The sequence below is a fragment of the Carassius auratus genome, chromosome 30 (genome assembly GCF_003368295.1).
Source record: "Carassius auratus strain Wakin chromosome 30, ASM336829v1, whole genome shotgun sequence".
Lineage (NCBI taxonomy): Eukaryota > Metazoa > Chordata > Actinopteri > Cypriniformes > Cyprinidae > Carassius > Carassius auratus.
Genome location: NC_039272.1, coordinates 9,098,877 through 9,113,942, shown reverse-complemented (window position 1 = coordinate 9,113,942; position 15,066 = coordinate 9,098,877). Strand labels below are relative to the sequence as shown.

Here is a 15,066-nt window from a genome sequence, read left to right as displayed (position 1 = left end):
GGTTTACCTCTGAAGATAAATAAATCAGCCTTCATTGATTGTGGTGTTTGTTGCCAATTGCAGTGTGTCCAAGAATACTGATCAAATGCAATCAGTTCTCACAGAGCATCACATTTAATATTCCTCCAGAACTACTTTGTGTCCAACAAAGACTGAACAAAGTGATCTGAGAAAGTCAAGAGAGTCAAGTGCAAGGAAATAAAATCCTTTTGTGAATCAGTTCTCCTTTCTTCACCAAACATACATATATCCAGCTTGATTAACAACCTGCCTCCCATTTGCATGTATTGAGAATGTCAGCTGAATTAGCCTCTCCTCTCATCCATTCAGAACACAGACCTAGTTAACATGCAGAAAACCCTTTACAAGCTTCCTGCAGCCTCGGGACTAGATTTGACCATTCAAGCTAATATCATGTAAAAACCCTCAAGAGACCAAAAAAAACAACAACAAAAAAAAGAAAGACATTATAGTGCAGTACAGTGACAGATTTTAAAGTGTGGGTTAGGCTGTTCTGGGAAAAGTTAGTTCTTTGGTTGTTTTTGTGAAGTAACCTTGCTATTCTCATTGGTAATACTTTGCGCAAGACCCAAACATTACTGAAATGTTTTTTTGGTTGCTGTAGATAATGCTTATTCTGCAATGTCTCCATTGCATCGTCATTGGCTCTGCAGACAGTGGTCTGTCTTTTTTACATATTCTCTCATTTTGGGAAGGATCTCAGGCGTTCAGTCAGTCGATTTCCTGCTTGAGGATTCTCATTAGCCCCATGGTAATCGTCTCCTGCATAATAGACATATGGAAATTACAATGCCGTTCATCATTAGTGCCTTAATTGCAAGCCACCTTCAACTCCCTCCTCAGTAAATAAGAGAGAATTTCAACTCAAATTGTGTAGGAATTAAACTTATTAAAATAATCGCCATGACACCAGTAAGCATTACTAGTTTATTAGTTAATTATATGTATTTTTAGTTTAATAGTTTTAATTTTGAAATCTTATATAATTGTATTTATCTTTTTTTGTGCCTATTTTGGTTTACATTCGACATGAGTTTAAAGAAATTCCCCTTTCCTTCCATTTAATCTGTAAGAACCAACACTTTTTATCAGAAACTAGATCATATTCTTAATAATTCCCAAATTGACCTCTTCCCTAAAGTAGCTTCTCCATTTCTATTGTAACTGTCATCACATTAAAGAAAAATCTCAGCAAGTAAAGCAGAGAATACACTTTTGCTTAAAGAATGAAAATGTTATTTTTATTTTCAAATTATATTCAAGTCAATGTGTAATTACCATTACATAAAAAAGTAAAAAAAAAAAAATCAAAAGTCCAATAATGAATTCTCTTCTTACAGACAAATGGAGGTTCTGATCAGTTTGAACAGTGGCACATCGTATATCTCCAGTGCTTACGTCATCACTGCCTCCACATGTGTAAGCAAACATCAGATCAGAATTTTACAAAAATGTATCTTCATCTTATATAACAAAATTTTGATTGATTTTAAATGACATGTGTTTACAAGTGTTTCCTTTGTTTTTTTCTGTTTTTTAACATTTTGCTGTTGTTCCCTAATGTTCCCTCTCTCATTAGTCAGACGGCATAGTGGTGTTCATTGTGTTCTTGGTGCTCTTTCTCCTGTTGGCTTTGGCTCTGATGTGGTGGTTCTGGCCTCTCTGCTGCACTATTGTAAGTGTCACATGTCTTCCAGCATCCCAGTGTGAATTTTATCCCTTTTACCTACAGAATCTATATTGAGATTGAACTGGAATTGAGATTAACATTTGCATTATTTATATTTGCCTAGATGTTATTTTAACACTAAATTCTCTTGAAGTTTTCATCATTCGTTTACTGTAAGATACGAATTTAGTTGAAGGTGCTTTATTGCTGTAATATGAGGGAAGCAAAATACATAGACCTGACCACATCCTGAATAATCTTGTGACGCGTGCAACCAGACAAGTGTTTCCTGTGCGAAAGAAAAATTAATAATCTATCTTACAGTTCCTTGTGTTTTTAACCAAACAAAGTATATAGTATAGCTCTCCTACACTTAAAATAATAAATAAAAAAGCAGCTACGCTTCTCGGGCTCTGAGGTGGTTGTGTATACAGATGGTGCACTTACAAAACATCTAGAATTCGTGGAGCTGGCGAGTATCTCTATGGCAATCAGCATCACTGCACCACAAAATGATATGCACCACTTCTCTTTGAGAACCTGGCGGGAACCTTTCCAGGATGAGATGGAAGCATATTTTGGAAAACCAACAAAGGCATTTAATTTAAATGTAAACCCCCCGCAGCATGTCTGGACTCGGCCCTGTTTGTCTTGGTGGAGGAGCTGCTGTTCCTCTCCATCAGGGACCCCGGCACAAGAGAAGGGCCATGTGTGCTTTGTTAATATTTAAACTCAGCCTTGCCAGTTTTCAGCAATCAGAGAAATACAGAAGCACCTCATCCCCAGAAACACACAGATTAGTATCCACAGCCACGGCAACACGTTTTTTTGCAGAAATGCCATAATGTTAATAAAATAATCATTAGAAAGGTCATAAGAAAGTAGAGGGTCAGGTATGAAAGTAGTGTATGTGTTTTTCAGTCCAAAATTGACATCGACTAAACATTAAGTTCCATATATGTATGTAAAAAAAATCTATAAAACTTTTTGTTTATAAATTATTTTTTTTAATTAAATATTAGAAATAATTTCAAATGGATAAGGCATGTTTATTTATGTTTTGATAACATCATTTATTTGTTGTTTTACAGCAAAAAGGTTAATTTCATGTTAATAGAAATGCACCATTTTAATTTGCAAATATGCTACCTGCTAAGTGTCCATGATCATGTTAAGCCTGGGAAACAGCTTGACACAACAGTGTGTTCAGAGGGGTGAAATGGACAGATTATAAACTCCAATTGGATATAATTATCCCGGAAGCCATATGGGGGACGTTGCACTGCTGGACTGTGATTGGTCGATTCCACAGCTGTGCCACTAGTTTTTAGCCCCTCGCGCGAGTGTCAGATGGCTAAGTACACTGACATTTTAGGATTTAATTATCAGCTCTTTATCATCCAAACCACATTTAAAGGGTTGTCCCGGCTCCACATCTGTCCGTCAGGTAGTTTGAGAACCTAACAGCCCAGCGTGTCATTTGTGTAATGCCTTATTTATCCCACAATATGTCTGGCAAATATAAATCTGCTCTTTAATTACTCAATAAAAAAGCTAATCCTTTAGCACCAGGTTGTCTCCGAAGTTATGTTAATCATCACACGCTGTGGCCCCACGGACGGATGGGACTGGATTTTCCAGCAGTCAGTTGCAAGTCAAAGAGCAATTAATTAACTCTAATTGATCATTTTCCATCATTATAATGATAACAATGGCTAAATGGTATCAGTGCGCTTTAATGTGAATGAAACAGCTGTTCTACCCGTGATATGTGATGATTAAAAGGCATTTTTTCCCCCTGAAAACTAATTTAGTAAATGCTTAACCTGCAATGGTAGTGTATCCATCTTTCATGTTTAATGAGACAAGGCTTGCTTCTATTTTGGAAAGGATCTGCAATGGAAGGGGTTACATGGTTGACAGGTGAAACATGGTCACATCCAAGACGTTTTATCTAGATTGTTGGAGTCTTCAAAGGGTCACCAATGCTGAACTTTTCGAATGACATATGTAGCCATTATATTGCAGTAGTTTGCCATTTTAACCTCAGTGAATGGGACTGGTAAATGACATTGAATTCGAACATAAACTTTTGTCTAGTAACACATTTATCCGTCATGTTGAAGAGTGGTTAGATGTGTCAGGTCCGTTAAAAAGCAGTTTGCTGAGTGATCACTAAAATGACAAAATTTCCAGTTAGGAAAATGTGTCTTAACTGTGAGTGAAGTCACTTGCTAAATTCAGCATACTGTTTCTTGTGAAAGATAAACAGTCACAGAAAGTGCTACAGGAAGACATCTCATCCTGTTAACTCTCCTCTCCCTTGCACTGGGGATCGGCCTGGAGAGAAGCCCAAGTTTCCCTTCTGCATTTCATTGCAGCTAATTAATTCCTCAGGACTTTATGATTGGGGGATTGCAGGGGAGCATTGAACCTCGTCCAATTAATTAAGAGGTAAACGGACCACTGTGCTCACCCCAAAGACTCCCCTGTCAACAAGTTGATTTTTGGGCTTTTTTATATTGCACAGGGGCCTACAAGGTTAGTTTACAAACAGATCCCTGTAATTAATTGTGGTGGTTCCAGGCTCCAGTTGTTCAACTGCAAATCAAGTCCTTAGACAGCAATAACTAACTTCGCTTAATATAATTACGAATTATTCTTTTTCTTTTCTCAGGTTATTAAAGACCCACCCCCTCAAAGACCTACTCCACCTCCGCCTGTAAGTTTTTATTTATTTATAAATTATAAATATGAATTTAATACATTTTCAATGTATATATTTCAAAAACATACAAAAAGGTTCATTACTGTTCCTTTGAAAGTATTTTTTTAAAAATCCTAAAATATAGTCAAAAGTTTTGGGTAAGATTTATTTATTTATTTCTAATTTTATTTAGATGCATTAAATATATCAAAAGTGACAGCAAAGATATTAATGTTACTATAAATGTTTCAAATAAATGCAGTTCGGAAATAAATATTTTTTTTTTCTTACAAAAATAATTAGCAACACAACTGTTTTAAGCATTGATGATGATAATAATTATAATATATGCCTCTTGAGCACCAAATCAGCATATTGGCATGATTTCTGAAGGATCATGTGACTGTTTTAAGAAAATCCAGTTTTGGCTGCACAGGAATGAATTTCATTTTCCAAAAATATTATTGATAAATCCTAAGATATTAAAATCTTAATGACCCCAAACTTTTGAATGGTAATGTGAATAAATATAAAAGTTACACATCTGCTGTAATTGCAGTGCTTTATTTGAGGCTGGAAGTATCGGTTTGATACATTTTCTGTCCATTTCTTTTATTTTTTATTTTTTTTTAAAGATGCCAGAGCCAGAACCATTACCCAAGAAAAAGTGGCCAACCGTGGATGCATCTTATTATGGAGGAAGAGGAGCTGGTGGAATCAAACGCATGGAGGTGAACATCAAGACATTACACTTTAATGATGCTTATAATGATTTGCAGCTCTCTGATGACAGGAAAGGTTTTGATGTCATCACAGCTGTCTTTGAGCATTTAGCAGTTGTCCACCACCTCCACTCTCTCTCACAGGAGTGTTGATGACCTGCCTGACATTATTAATGCTTTGTATGTTTATTAAGTCATGTATTTCTACATCAACATGCTTCTTTCTCTGACAGTTTTCATAAATATAGGACTTGCATAAAAGTGTATTTCAATACAACAGTTTTGAACGGTTAATGAGCTGTGCAGTGTTCAAGTGGGGGTGTGTAATTTCGCCTGGAGACTGGAGCTAGAATGTTTTTGGAAAAATGGTCTATCCTGTTTTTTTTTTTTTTTAGTTTAGCAGAAAATGGAAAATCTGGATTGGACATAGAGTGGGGTGCTTAGATTTGGGTCACACATAAGGATACACAATATATTGCTACCATATTGGTTATCGGTTGACATTAAAGTTTTTTTTTTTTTGCCAGTATCAGTCGATATTTGATATACATATATATATATATTTTAAATGGATATTTAATTGTTTTTTTATTTCTTCTTTCATCTAACCCTTATCTAAAGTTAGCCTTTAATAATAGAATAATTGTACAACACAGTAAAATGTCATTTTTAATAAACCTCAAAGATATAGGAATATTTTACAAAATAAATATATATTTATTTTTATACTCTACATGATAATGTTGACATTATAATTGGCTAAATTGACTTTTAGCATTTTCTTTTTAATGCAAAATGTTATACTTCATTTAGAAATATTTTCATTGGTGTGAGACCAAAAAAAAAAAAAAAAAAAACTAACAGGTCAAAGTCAATCTGAAATGTAAGTTACTTGACATTCACTTCTTCAAATATTTAAAGAATTGCAAGATAACTTACTCTTATTTAGTACAACAACACCCCAGCTCATGTGATATTGCTTTATTAACATAATTATATTGTTCATTTGATAAAGTCATTTGAGTCATTAGGTATGGTAGTTCTACTTGTGTTGCTTTAGATGTCAGATATTCTTGATCATTTTGGTCCAGACCTAAATAATCAGGTGGAGGATTAATGAAGTGAGCTTGGAAAAGAAAACATATTGTTTTCTTTTGATCCACAAAAGAACACTTGCTCTTCTTGGCCATCTAAAAGCCTTTGTTTCTGTGATGTCAAGCTCAACACAACTCTAAGTTTCTGATAGAGATCCCCTTAAATGTAGCACAGTCCCTGACTGATGCTTTTGACATGACAGGGCCCTGCCAGTTCAGCTTCCATGATGTCCCACTGTCTTAAGTCATGTCGACGCTGAAGGATTGTGAACTGCTGTGACGAGATGAATTCATCTTGCTGACTTCCATTCTGTCATTTGACTTTGTTCCGCTGAAATGTGCTACTTAGCACTGTATACATCTCAAAGCTGGTTTGATACATGCTCAGCCATCCCTTCTCCAAGCTCCTAAGTAAAGGAGACATCACTAAGGATCCCTCTGAAATCGTAACTTTCCCCATGAGTGTATAAAGCTCAGGGCTTACGGGATCACAACTTTCTTTATTGTTTCGAAAGCTTTCATTCATCCAGACAACCTATCTACATTTCTAAAGCAATCTTAGGATCTGGGGAGGAGGTTTACCTAAGAACAACCTGCCTACTTCCTCTTAAAACACATCCTGACATGTAAAGAAGAAAATATGGTATGCAGAGAATGTTTTATCGATTGAGAGTTGTTGCAGAATGGGATGTCCTGGGAAGCTGTAAAAAACTGTTCTATTGATGTGTTTTTTAACGTACAGCTTGAGGAGTGCAGTTTTAATTAAGCTTTTCAAATAAGGGACAGACATGAATTTATACATTATTTCATGTCTTTTTCTGTTTATTTATAGTTGTAATTATAATATAATATAATATAATATAATATAATATAATATAATATAATATAATATAATATAATATAATATAATACAAATTTCTGTGTAGGTCCGTTGGGGAGAGAAAGGATCCACAGAGGAGGGTGCACGCCTCGAGAAGGCCAAGAATGCAGTGGTGCAAATACAAGAGGAGACAGAGGAACCCATGATCAAAAAGCGTCCCACACCCCATCCCACATCCCATGGATCTGAATCCAAGTGGTATACTCCGATCAGGGTGAGGGGATCTCTTCTTTTCTTCCCTTTCCTCATTTTGAGTTGTAGTTTATAATGTTTGATGGCTTTGTTTGAGATCAGTGGAAAAGAAATCAAGCTGAGGCCACAGGTGCACTTTGGATGGGTTAAATGCAAAGCACCAATGCCGAGTATGGTGTTACGCCACTGTCTCATATTGATTTTATCATCATAGGGGCGGCTTGAGGCACTGTGGGCTCTTCTGCGGCGACAATATGATAGAGTTTCACTCATGCGCCCAACTACCACAGAAAAGGTAAGCCACAGATGGTTTACCCAATTGCAGTTGGCAAATAATGTTCATAACCCTCACATACTATACCAACCTAGAACATTGCTGCAAATGAAGCATAACAGGGTATCATTGTGTGTTGTAACAGTTCATGGGCATGCGTGTGTGTGTGTGTTTGTGTGTGTGTGCTTGTGTGCGTGTTATACTGAATACGTGTTCACAAGTTTCATAAACCTTAGCTGCAAAGACTTGAAACAGGATGTGACTGACATGAGTTCATATTGCAGACACTTCCTCTTTTGTACCTTTTGTAATGAACTGATATGTTTGTAAAAACAAGTCCTATGAATGTTCAAAAACAACATTAAAAGCCCTACATTTAGCAACAGAAGGTGCCACTTAATTTTAGCATTGTACAGATTTCTTATTATTGAAAATGTACATTTATTTGAAATAGAGATCTTATTCAGCATTAGAAATGTTTTTACTGTCACTTTTGATCAGTTAAATGCATCTTTGATTAATAAAAACATTAAATAACCCCCACATTTTTGACCGGTAGTGTATATAAAATATGAAGTGAACTTGAGTCAAATGTATCATCCTCTTGTGAGACTAAAGTAAACAGGCTTGAAGTAAACAAGTCGTGCTGACAACGTGCACCCTACAATTTAACTTTCCGAAAGAAGGGCACAGTTTGAAGTATTTGTTTGGGTTTGTTTCATCTCGAAGAAGCCCTCACCGCATGTGTGGCACTATTGCTCCCTTTAGCTGCAATATCCCAGTCATGCTTGAGCCAGTTGTTCTGTTTTACTTTCTTCAAACGAACTGTTAAAACCTTTGTAACTCTCAATACATGTGAGAGGAGGGTATGGAGCCTCCAAGCGGGACCCTGGCACACTTCAGTCAGACCACAGCTCGATCGTGCAGACTTTCAAGCCCTTGATCAAGTGCACTGGGTGCAGGCATGAGCTATCAAAGCCCGAGGAGTCCCTCGCTGAAGCCAAGGTGGGCCGCGTACGCTCGGCTAGAGAGAGGGGGGGCTTTGATGCCCGACAGGAACCCTCCGGGGTCATGAATTTTTCAGCGCCCTATCCGTGGGGTTATGAGGACTCGTACAGGTGTAAGGAAGCAGGTTGTCGCAGACATCTGTTCAGCTCTGAGACCTCTCCTGGTCCCTCCTCCCACTCCGCCCACAGACAGACTGCTGGATTGTCAGCAGATGTAGTTTTTTCAAGACAGCCTGAACACTTTCTGCTCTCCCATTTACCGCCTGAGGGGCTCCAACACCAAAGGTAGAGCGGAGGGTGGACACAGCTGCACTGCCGAACTTGCCTGGGGCACAAATAAAGAGATCTAATGTGGTTTGACTGTGTTGTTAGGGAGACCGGGGAGCCAGAGAGGCACTTCAGAGCCAGCTTAGCACTGCAACATCTGCCGTCAAGTTTCCGGAAAGAGCGGCAGGGGACAGCAGGTAGAGAAGGTGGCAGCGCGTCAAGGGCTGGCCTATTACTGGCGGGGGCTCTTTTGAACGCCCGCCCGCCCCTGTTTTTCCCTCTCTCTCTCGCTCCCGCCTCTATCTAACCATCTCGGCAGGGCTCGGTATTGTTTTACAAAGCAGCAGTCTGCAAAACACACTAATAAGCACCTTAATAAATGATGCATTAACATACATTAACCCCAGAGAGACGCAACACAAAGGCAAACTCGAGACGGGACCTGCAGAACAAGCTTTTGTTTTTTTTGCCCTGCTGCTGTGGGTCTTAAAGGGATAGTTCACCCAAAAATTACAATTCTGTCATTTATTCTAACATTCAAATGATTAGGATTGGTAAGATTTTTGTAAAGGTTTTTAAAGCAGTCTCTTATGGTGACAAAGGCCGGATGTATTAAACCAAAAATACAGTAATACTGTGAAAATTATTACAACATAAAATAGCTGTCTATTTGAATATATTTTAGAATCCTGTAATGGCAGAAGTGAACTTTCATAGTGTCATATGAACCTTCAGATTTGTTACCATTTATTTTTGAAATCTTGTATAATTGTATAATTAGAAATCTCACTTTTGATCAATTTAATGCATCTATGCTGAATTAAAGTATAAAATAATAATAAAAAAAATCTTATTGACTCCAAACTTTTGAATAGTAGTGCATATAAAATAGTTAAATATTTAGATTTTTTTTTTTTGCCCAAAGTACTGCACAGTTTAAAACATTTGTTTGTATTCAGAAACCTGTTATGTGGAGGGTAGGGATGAACTCAAATGCAGACAGGAATGCACAAAACACAGGATTTATTATACACAAAAGGGGAAAACAAAACCCACGAGGGGGAAAACAATGACAAGGGTAGAGGCTAAATAACTAAACAGGACTGGGTTGACAAGATAAACAAAGACTCTAAACACTAACTACAAACAAACACTCATGGTTATACAACGACTTCTTCAAGGGGTGACAATGATACAATATCTCACAAGTTGACATGAAGGAACACATATGTAGACACAATCACAGGAACCATGTAGAAGCATATAGAAACAATGAACCGACAAAAGACAGAGCACACTAGGGGATATAAATAGGAGAACTAATTAAGACACAACAGGTGGTACAGGTAAGGCAATCACGACAAAACTAGGATAACAAGGGGGCGGGGCAAGGGGACGAGACAACACAAGCACATGGCCCAAAGACAAGGCCATGTGCTTGTACACAAAACACGGGTCTGTCATGATCCTGCCTCAAGACAAAAAAGTCAGGACATGAAGGCAGAATCATGACAAAAACATTATCTCTCATCTTTCCAAACCCGTATCTATCTATCTATCTATCTATCTATCTATCTATCTATCTATCTATCTATACAGTATATATATTAGGGGTGCACCGATCAAGATCGGGTTTTGATCGGTGCACTAGCTGCACAAATCCACGTTCATTATCAGCGTTTATTTGCGCAGCTAGTCAGTTAACAAGGTCTCTGTGTAGTAACAGCTGCTCTTTGTGAAATCGCGCACCTGATTGAATTTACCGCTAATCATTGAACCGGCTTTACTGACGAGATGCGCATTAATAATCAGCTGATCTTGATCGGTGCACCCCTAATATACACTTACCTAAAGGATTATTAGGAACACCATACTAATACTGTGTTTGACCTCCTTTCGCCTTCAGAACTGCCTTAATTCTACTTGGCATTGATTCAACAAGGTGTTGAAAGCATTCTTTAGAAATGTTGGCCCATATTGATAGGATAGCATCTTGCAGTTGATGGAGATTTGTGGGATGCACATTTGGGTCATGAAGCTCCTTTTCCACCACATCCCAAAGATGCTCTATTGGGTTGAGATCTGGTGACTGTGGGGGCCATTTTAGTACAGTGAACTCATTGTCATGTTCAAGAAACCAATTTAAAATGATTCGAGCTTTGTGACATGGTGCATTATCCTGCTGGAAGTAGCCATCAGAGGATGGGTACATGGTGGTCATAAAAGTATGGACATGGTCAGAAAACAATGCTCAGGTAGGCCGTGGCATTTAAACGATGCCCAATCTGCACTAAGGGGCCTAAAGTGTGCAAAGAAAACACTCCCCACACCATCACACCACCACCAGCAGCCTGCACAGTGGTAACAAGGGATGATAGTTCCATCTTCTCATTCTGTTTCCAAATTCTGACTCTACCATCTGAATGTCTCAACGGAAATCGAGACTCATTGGACCAGGCAACATTTTTCCAATCTAGCCCATCCACCTCAAGGTTGTGCGTGTTGTGGCTTCACAAATGCTTTGCTGCATACCTCGGTTGTAATGAGTGGTTATTTCAGTCAAAATTGCTCTTCTATCAGCTTGAATCAGTCGGCCAATTCTCCTCTGACCTCTAGCATCAACAAGGCATTTTCGCACACAGGACTGCCGCATACTGGATGTTTTTCCCTTTTCACACCATTCTTTGTAAACCCTAGAAATGGTTGTGCGTGAAAATCCCAGTAACTGAGCAGATTGTGAAATACTTAGACCGGACCGTCTGACACCAACAACCACGCCACGCTCAAAATTGCTAAAATCACCTTTCTTTCCCATTCTGACATTCAGTTTGGAGTTCAGGAGATTTTCTTGACCAGGACCACAGCTCTAAATGCATTGAAGCAACTGCCATGTGATTGGTTGATTAGATAATTACATTAATGAGAAAATGAACAGGTGTTCCTAATAATCCTTTTAGATGAGCATATATATATATATATATATATATATATATATATATATATATATATATATATATATATATATATATATATATATATATATTTAAAAAAATCTCCCTACAATGAAAGTCAGTTAGGTAAACTATTGTTATGGACATCATTAACTTTTAAAATTTCACCTGTTGTGTTTCACAAAAAAATAGAGTTTTATGCAGGTTTGGAACGGCAAGAGGATAATGTAACGATGACAGAATCAGAATTTCTTTTCATTGCTTTGGTTTCCTCACTGGAGACTTCTGGGGGTGGTATGGGAGTAATGATGTTAACTCATGGTGATTATAGATAGGATGGTTTTACAATATTAATTTTCAAGATGTCGTTCAGCAGGATATTTCTTCTTTCTTTTTTTTCAATCATTCATTTTCTCTCTGGTTTCAACTCCCACTCTCACTTACTCAGGCTGAGTCGATACTGTCAGAGGTTTTGAAGCCAAGGAAGGCTCAACGTGTTATACAAGCTTGGTGCAAATGCAATATTTGCAGATTTAGCACCAATGGCCCCCCACACCCCGAGAAAGCATTGTTCAAGACGTATAATGTCACTTTAGCGTAGCCTCTGAATACATTAAACCCTATTAAAATCTCTCTCTCTGTATAACACATACCTTATTAGCCCATGCAGACTGCTTGCTTCCTTAGGGCAGTGCTGTAATGAGGTGGAGTGTATTTTTAAATGGTGTAAATTCCGACCTCAGACAAAGAAAACATGTCAGCTCACAGTCCAGAGGCCTAGTGCTTGTGGCGGAACTCGCCCCAGCAAAAATAATTATATAAATAAATATAAAATATACTGTTGCGGCCCAGTGTGACAGCATCTTAATTTAACAGTCATCGGTCACATAAACAGAGCGGTGGGAGCATTTTAATTAAGAGACTGTGAGCGGGCAGCACGGCAGGGCCGGCTCTTGAAGAATGCTATTAGAGGAGGCAGGAGAGAGGAAGAGAGGAAGGCTACACTGGCATGGAGAAATAGCAGCAGGGTAGAGGACGGAGGAGAGAGTGAGAACGAGGGAAAGATTAAGGCTCTAGGCTGGCAGGACGGGTCCCTCAGGTCGGAGGCACACATGGCCAGGCTTAGCCGCAGTAGTGTTTAAGAGCCCAGTCTCATGACTGGATTAGGGCGCAGAGCGGCAGACCGCGAACTGTTTGTGTTTTACCCCGGGAGCCAAGAGAGCGAACGGTGTCCTAATGAACTAGCAAGGCCAGTATGAAGTGGGTCTGGCAGCTGTAGTGAGGGACAACTGCCTAATGAGCAGAACTGAGCTGCTCTGAACAGATCAGCAATACAACAACCGTCAGAAATGTGGTTTGCTTGGCACTAGGTAAAAGCAGCATCGTTTAGTTATGCACTCTCTGCGTTTCGTTTCAAGCTTCTGTGTGATGATTTTTTTTTTGCTGTACAGTGTTAAGATACTTTTTCTTATTCCAGAGACAAGTATTAAGCTATTTGTAGACTTATGTGTAAATACTGTAATACTGTTATTTTTTTAATAGACACTTCTTTATTGTATTTTTTTATTTGAAATATCTATATATTATTTAAATAAATTTCAAAGCAAATGAAATATAAACTAATAAAATGCTGAGAATCATATCTGATATAAGGACTTGTTTTCAGACACAATATCTTGAATAAAATGTATTTTTATTGCCTAATTTTTAAATTGTAGTTTCCTTGTTTTAAGTATAAACCTACCTATATTTAGTGTAGTTTATGTTTAAAACAAAGACAAGAATGCGAGAAGAAAAATAAATTAATTTAACATATAATAATCATCTAAAAGGTGTATTGTTTAAGGGATTATTATATTTTTTTTCAGCAGTTGAGGTGATTTTTATTTTTGAATTTGCAGTGATTGCAGTGATGTGAGTTTGGAGCAAGGCAATCGGCTTAATTGGATTTAACAGTTATTACTTCTGTAGTTCCATTTAGTGATGCTGTGTGTAGAAACGAAACACTTCAGCTTTGAGGCAAATTTGTTTTTTGGTTACATTTAAATGGCTTAATTTTTCGGCCATAAATTATTTCGTGATGTATCCCATTGATATGCAGATTTTGTATAATCAATATGCTGATTAAACAAGAGCACAAATTGTGGACTTGCATCTCAAGAAGAATGACAGGAGATAAGACTGCTTAATAGTATTTAATGATTCAATCTCTCTCTGATTGTGTTATCACAGGATGTCATGTGACAAATACAGAATTGTTTGCCTCTAGGAAAAAAAAAAAACACTTTCTGTTCTGTGAACAAATACAAGCAAGTGCTGGTCTCCGTGTACAAATAAAACCTGGCAAATGTTATTAAGTTGAAACATACTCTAGATCGTAGGGCACAAGATTTCTAATTACTGGGGTAATTGGAATTAAATCAGAGCGTCACAAATAATAAAGGAGAAGAAAGCACTTGTTTATGGAAGCAGAGATCTGACCGCGCAACGAAACGTTAACATATTTATAGAAGCATGAGTCTTTTAGCTTCTGCTGTAAATCTTCACATCTTCATAATTTTCTTGAGCAGCTAATTTTTGTAGCCATTACAGCACCATTGTGTTTGTTATGACAATCGGTGTGCATCCTTTAAACGTGCTTGTGTCTTTTTTCTGGTCCTCATTAGTGCTCTCAGCAGACTGGCCTGTAACCCTTAACAAGCATTAAGTAGAAAGCTGACAGTTCAGTTAAAGCGCGCCGGCCCCAGAGGAGAAATGACAGCTTTAACAATGACTGGCTTGCTGATTCCATGAAATGGCCCCTTGCTCTTTGAACCAGGTCTCTCTCCATCTTTTTTGGGGGGGATACGTGAAATGTAGAAAGTAGGGCAGATGTCCATGTGGCTGGTTGAAAATTCGACAATGTCTGCCGTGTTAATCTATGAGCCTCCTCAAACAGCCAGACCTCCTGGTAACAGGATTAGGTTGGGGACCCCAGTAAGCTGGTTTGGAGGGTGGCACTGGGAACTAGAACCTGGGGGGCAGGGGGGAATGCCAAAGCGGATGACAGAGCTCGTGGGTTAGAGTAGTGTACACATTAGATGGGTTTGGAGAGGAACTAACCTGTCCACAAATGTAGATAGATAGCAGTTTTGTTATTTGTTGGGGCTTTTGCCATTGTCTCCAGTACATTAAGCACTATTCAATTACTATTAGTGTTGTTGTATAATCCTCAGCAGTGGAATGAAATTTAAATTTACGTCAAAGTAAAGTCTTTGTTTATGAGATAGATAAATGACAATG

At 38.0% G+C, this 15,066-nt stretch overlaps 1 protein-coding gene across 2 annotated transcripts in view; it reads left to right on the top strand.

Annotated features, from left to right (window-relative positions):
- The window catches only part of LOC113049121 (anthrax toxin receptor 2-like), a 43,554-nt gene that overhangs the window by 12,902 nt on the left and 15,586 nt on the right, over positions 1 to 15,066 (top strand). For both annotated transcript variants that reach the window (XM_026211179.1, XM_026211178.1), the window contains 6 exons: positions 1,362 to 1,440; positions 1,601 to 1,696; positions 4,368 to 4,412; positions 5,033 to 5,128; positions 7,140 to 7,307; positions 7,500 to 7,580. In XM_026211179.1, coding sequence (XP_026066964.1) covers positions 1,362 to 1,440; positions 1,601 to 1,696; positions 4,368 to 4,412; positions 5,033 to 5,128; positions 7,140 to 7,307; positions 7,500 to 7,580 — 565 coding nt within the window. The remainder of the gene's footprint in view (positions 1 to 1,361; positions 1,441 to 1,600; positions 1,697 to 4,367; positions 4,413 to 5,032; positions 5,129 to 7,139; positions 7,308 to 7,499; positions 7,581 to 15,066) is intronic.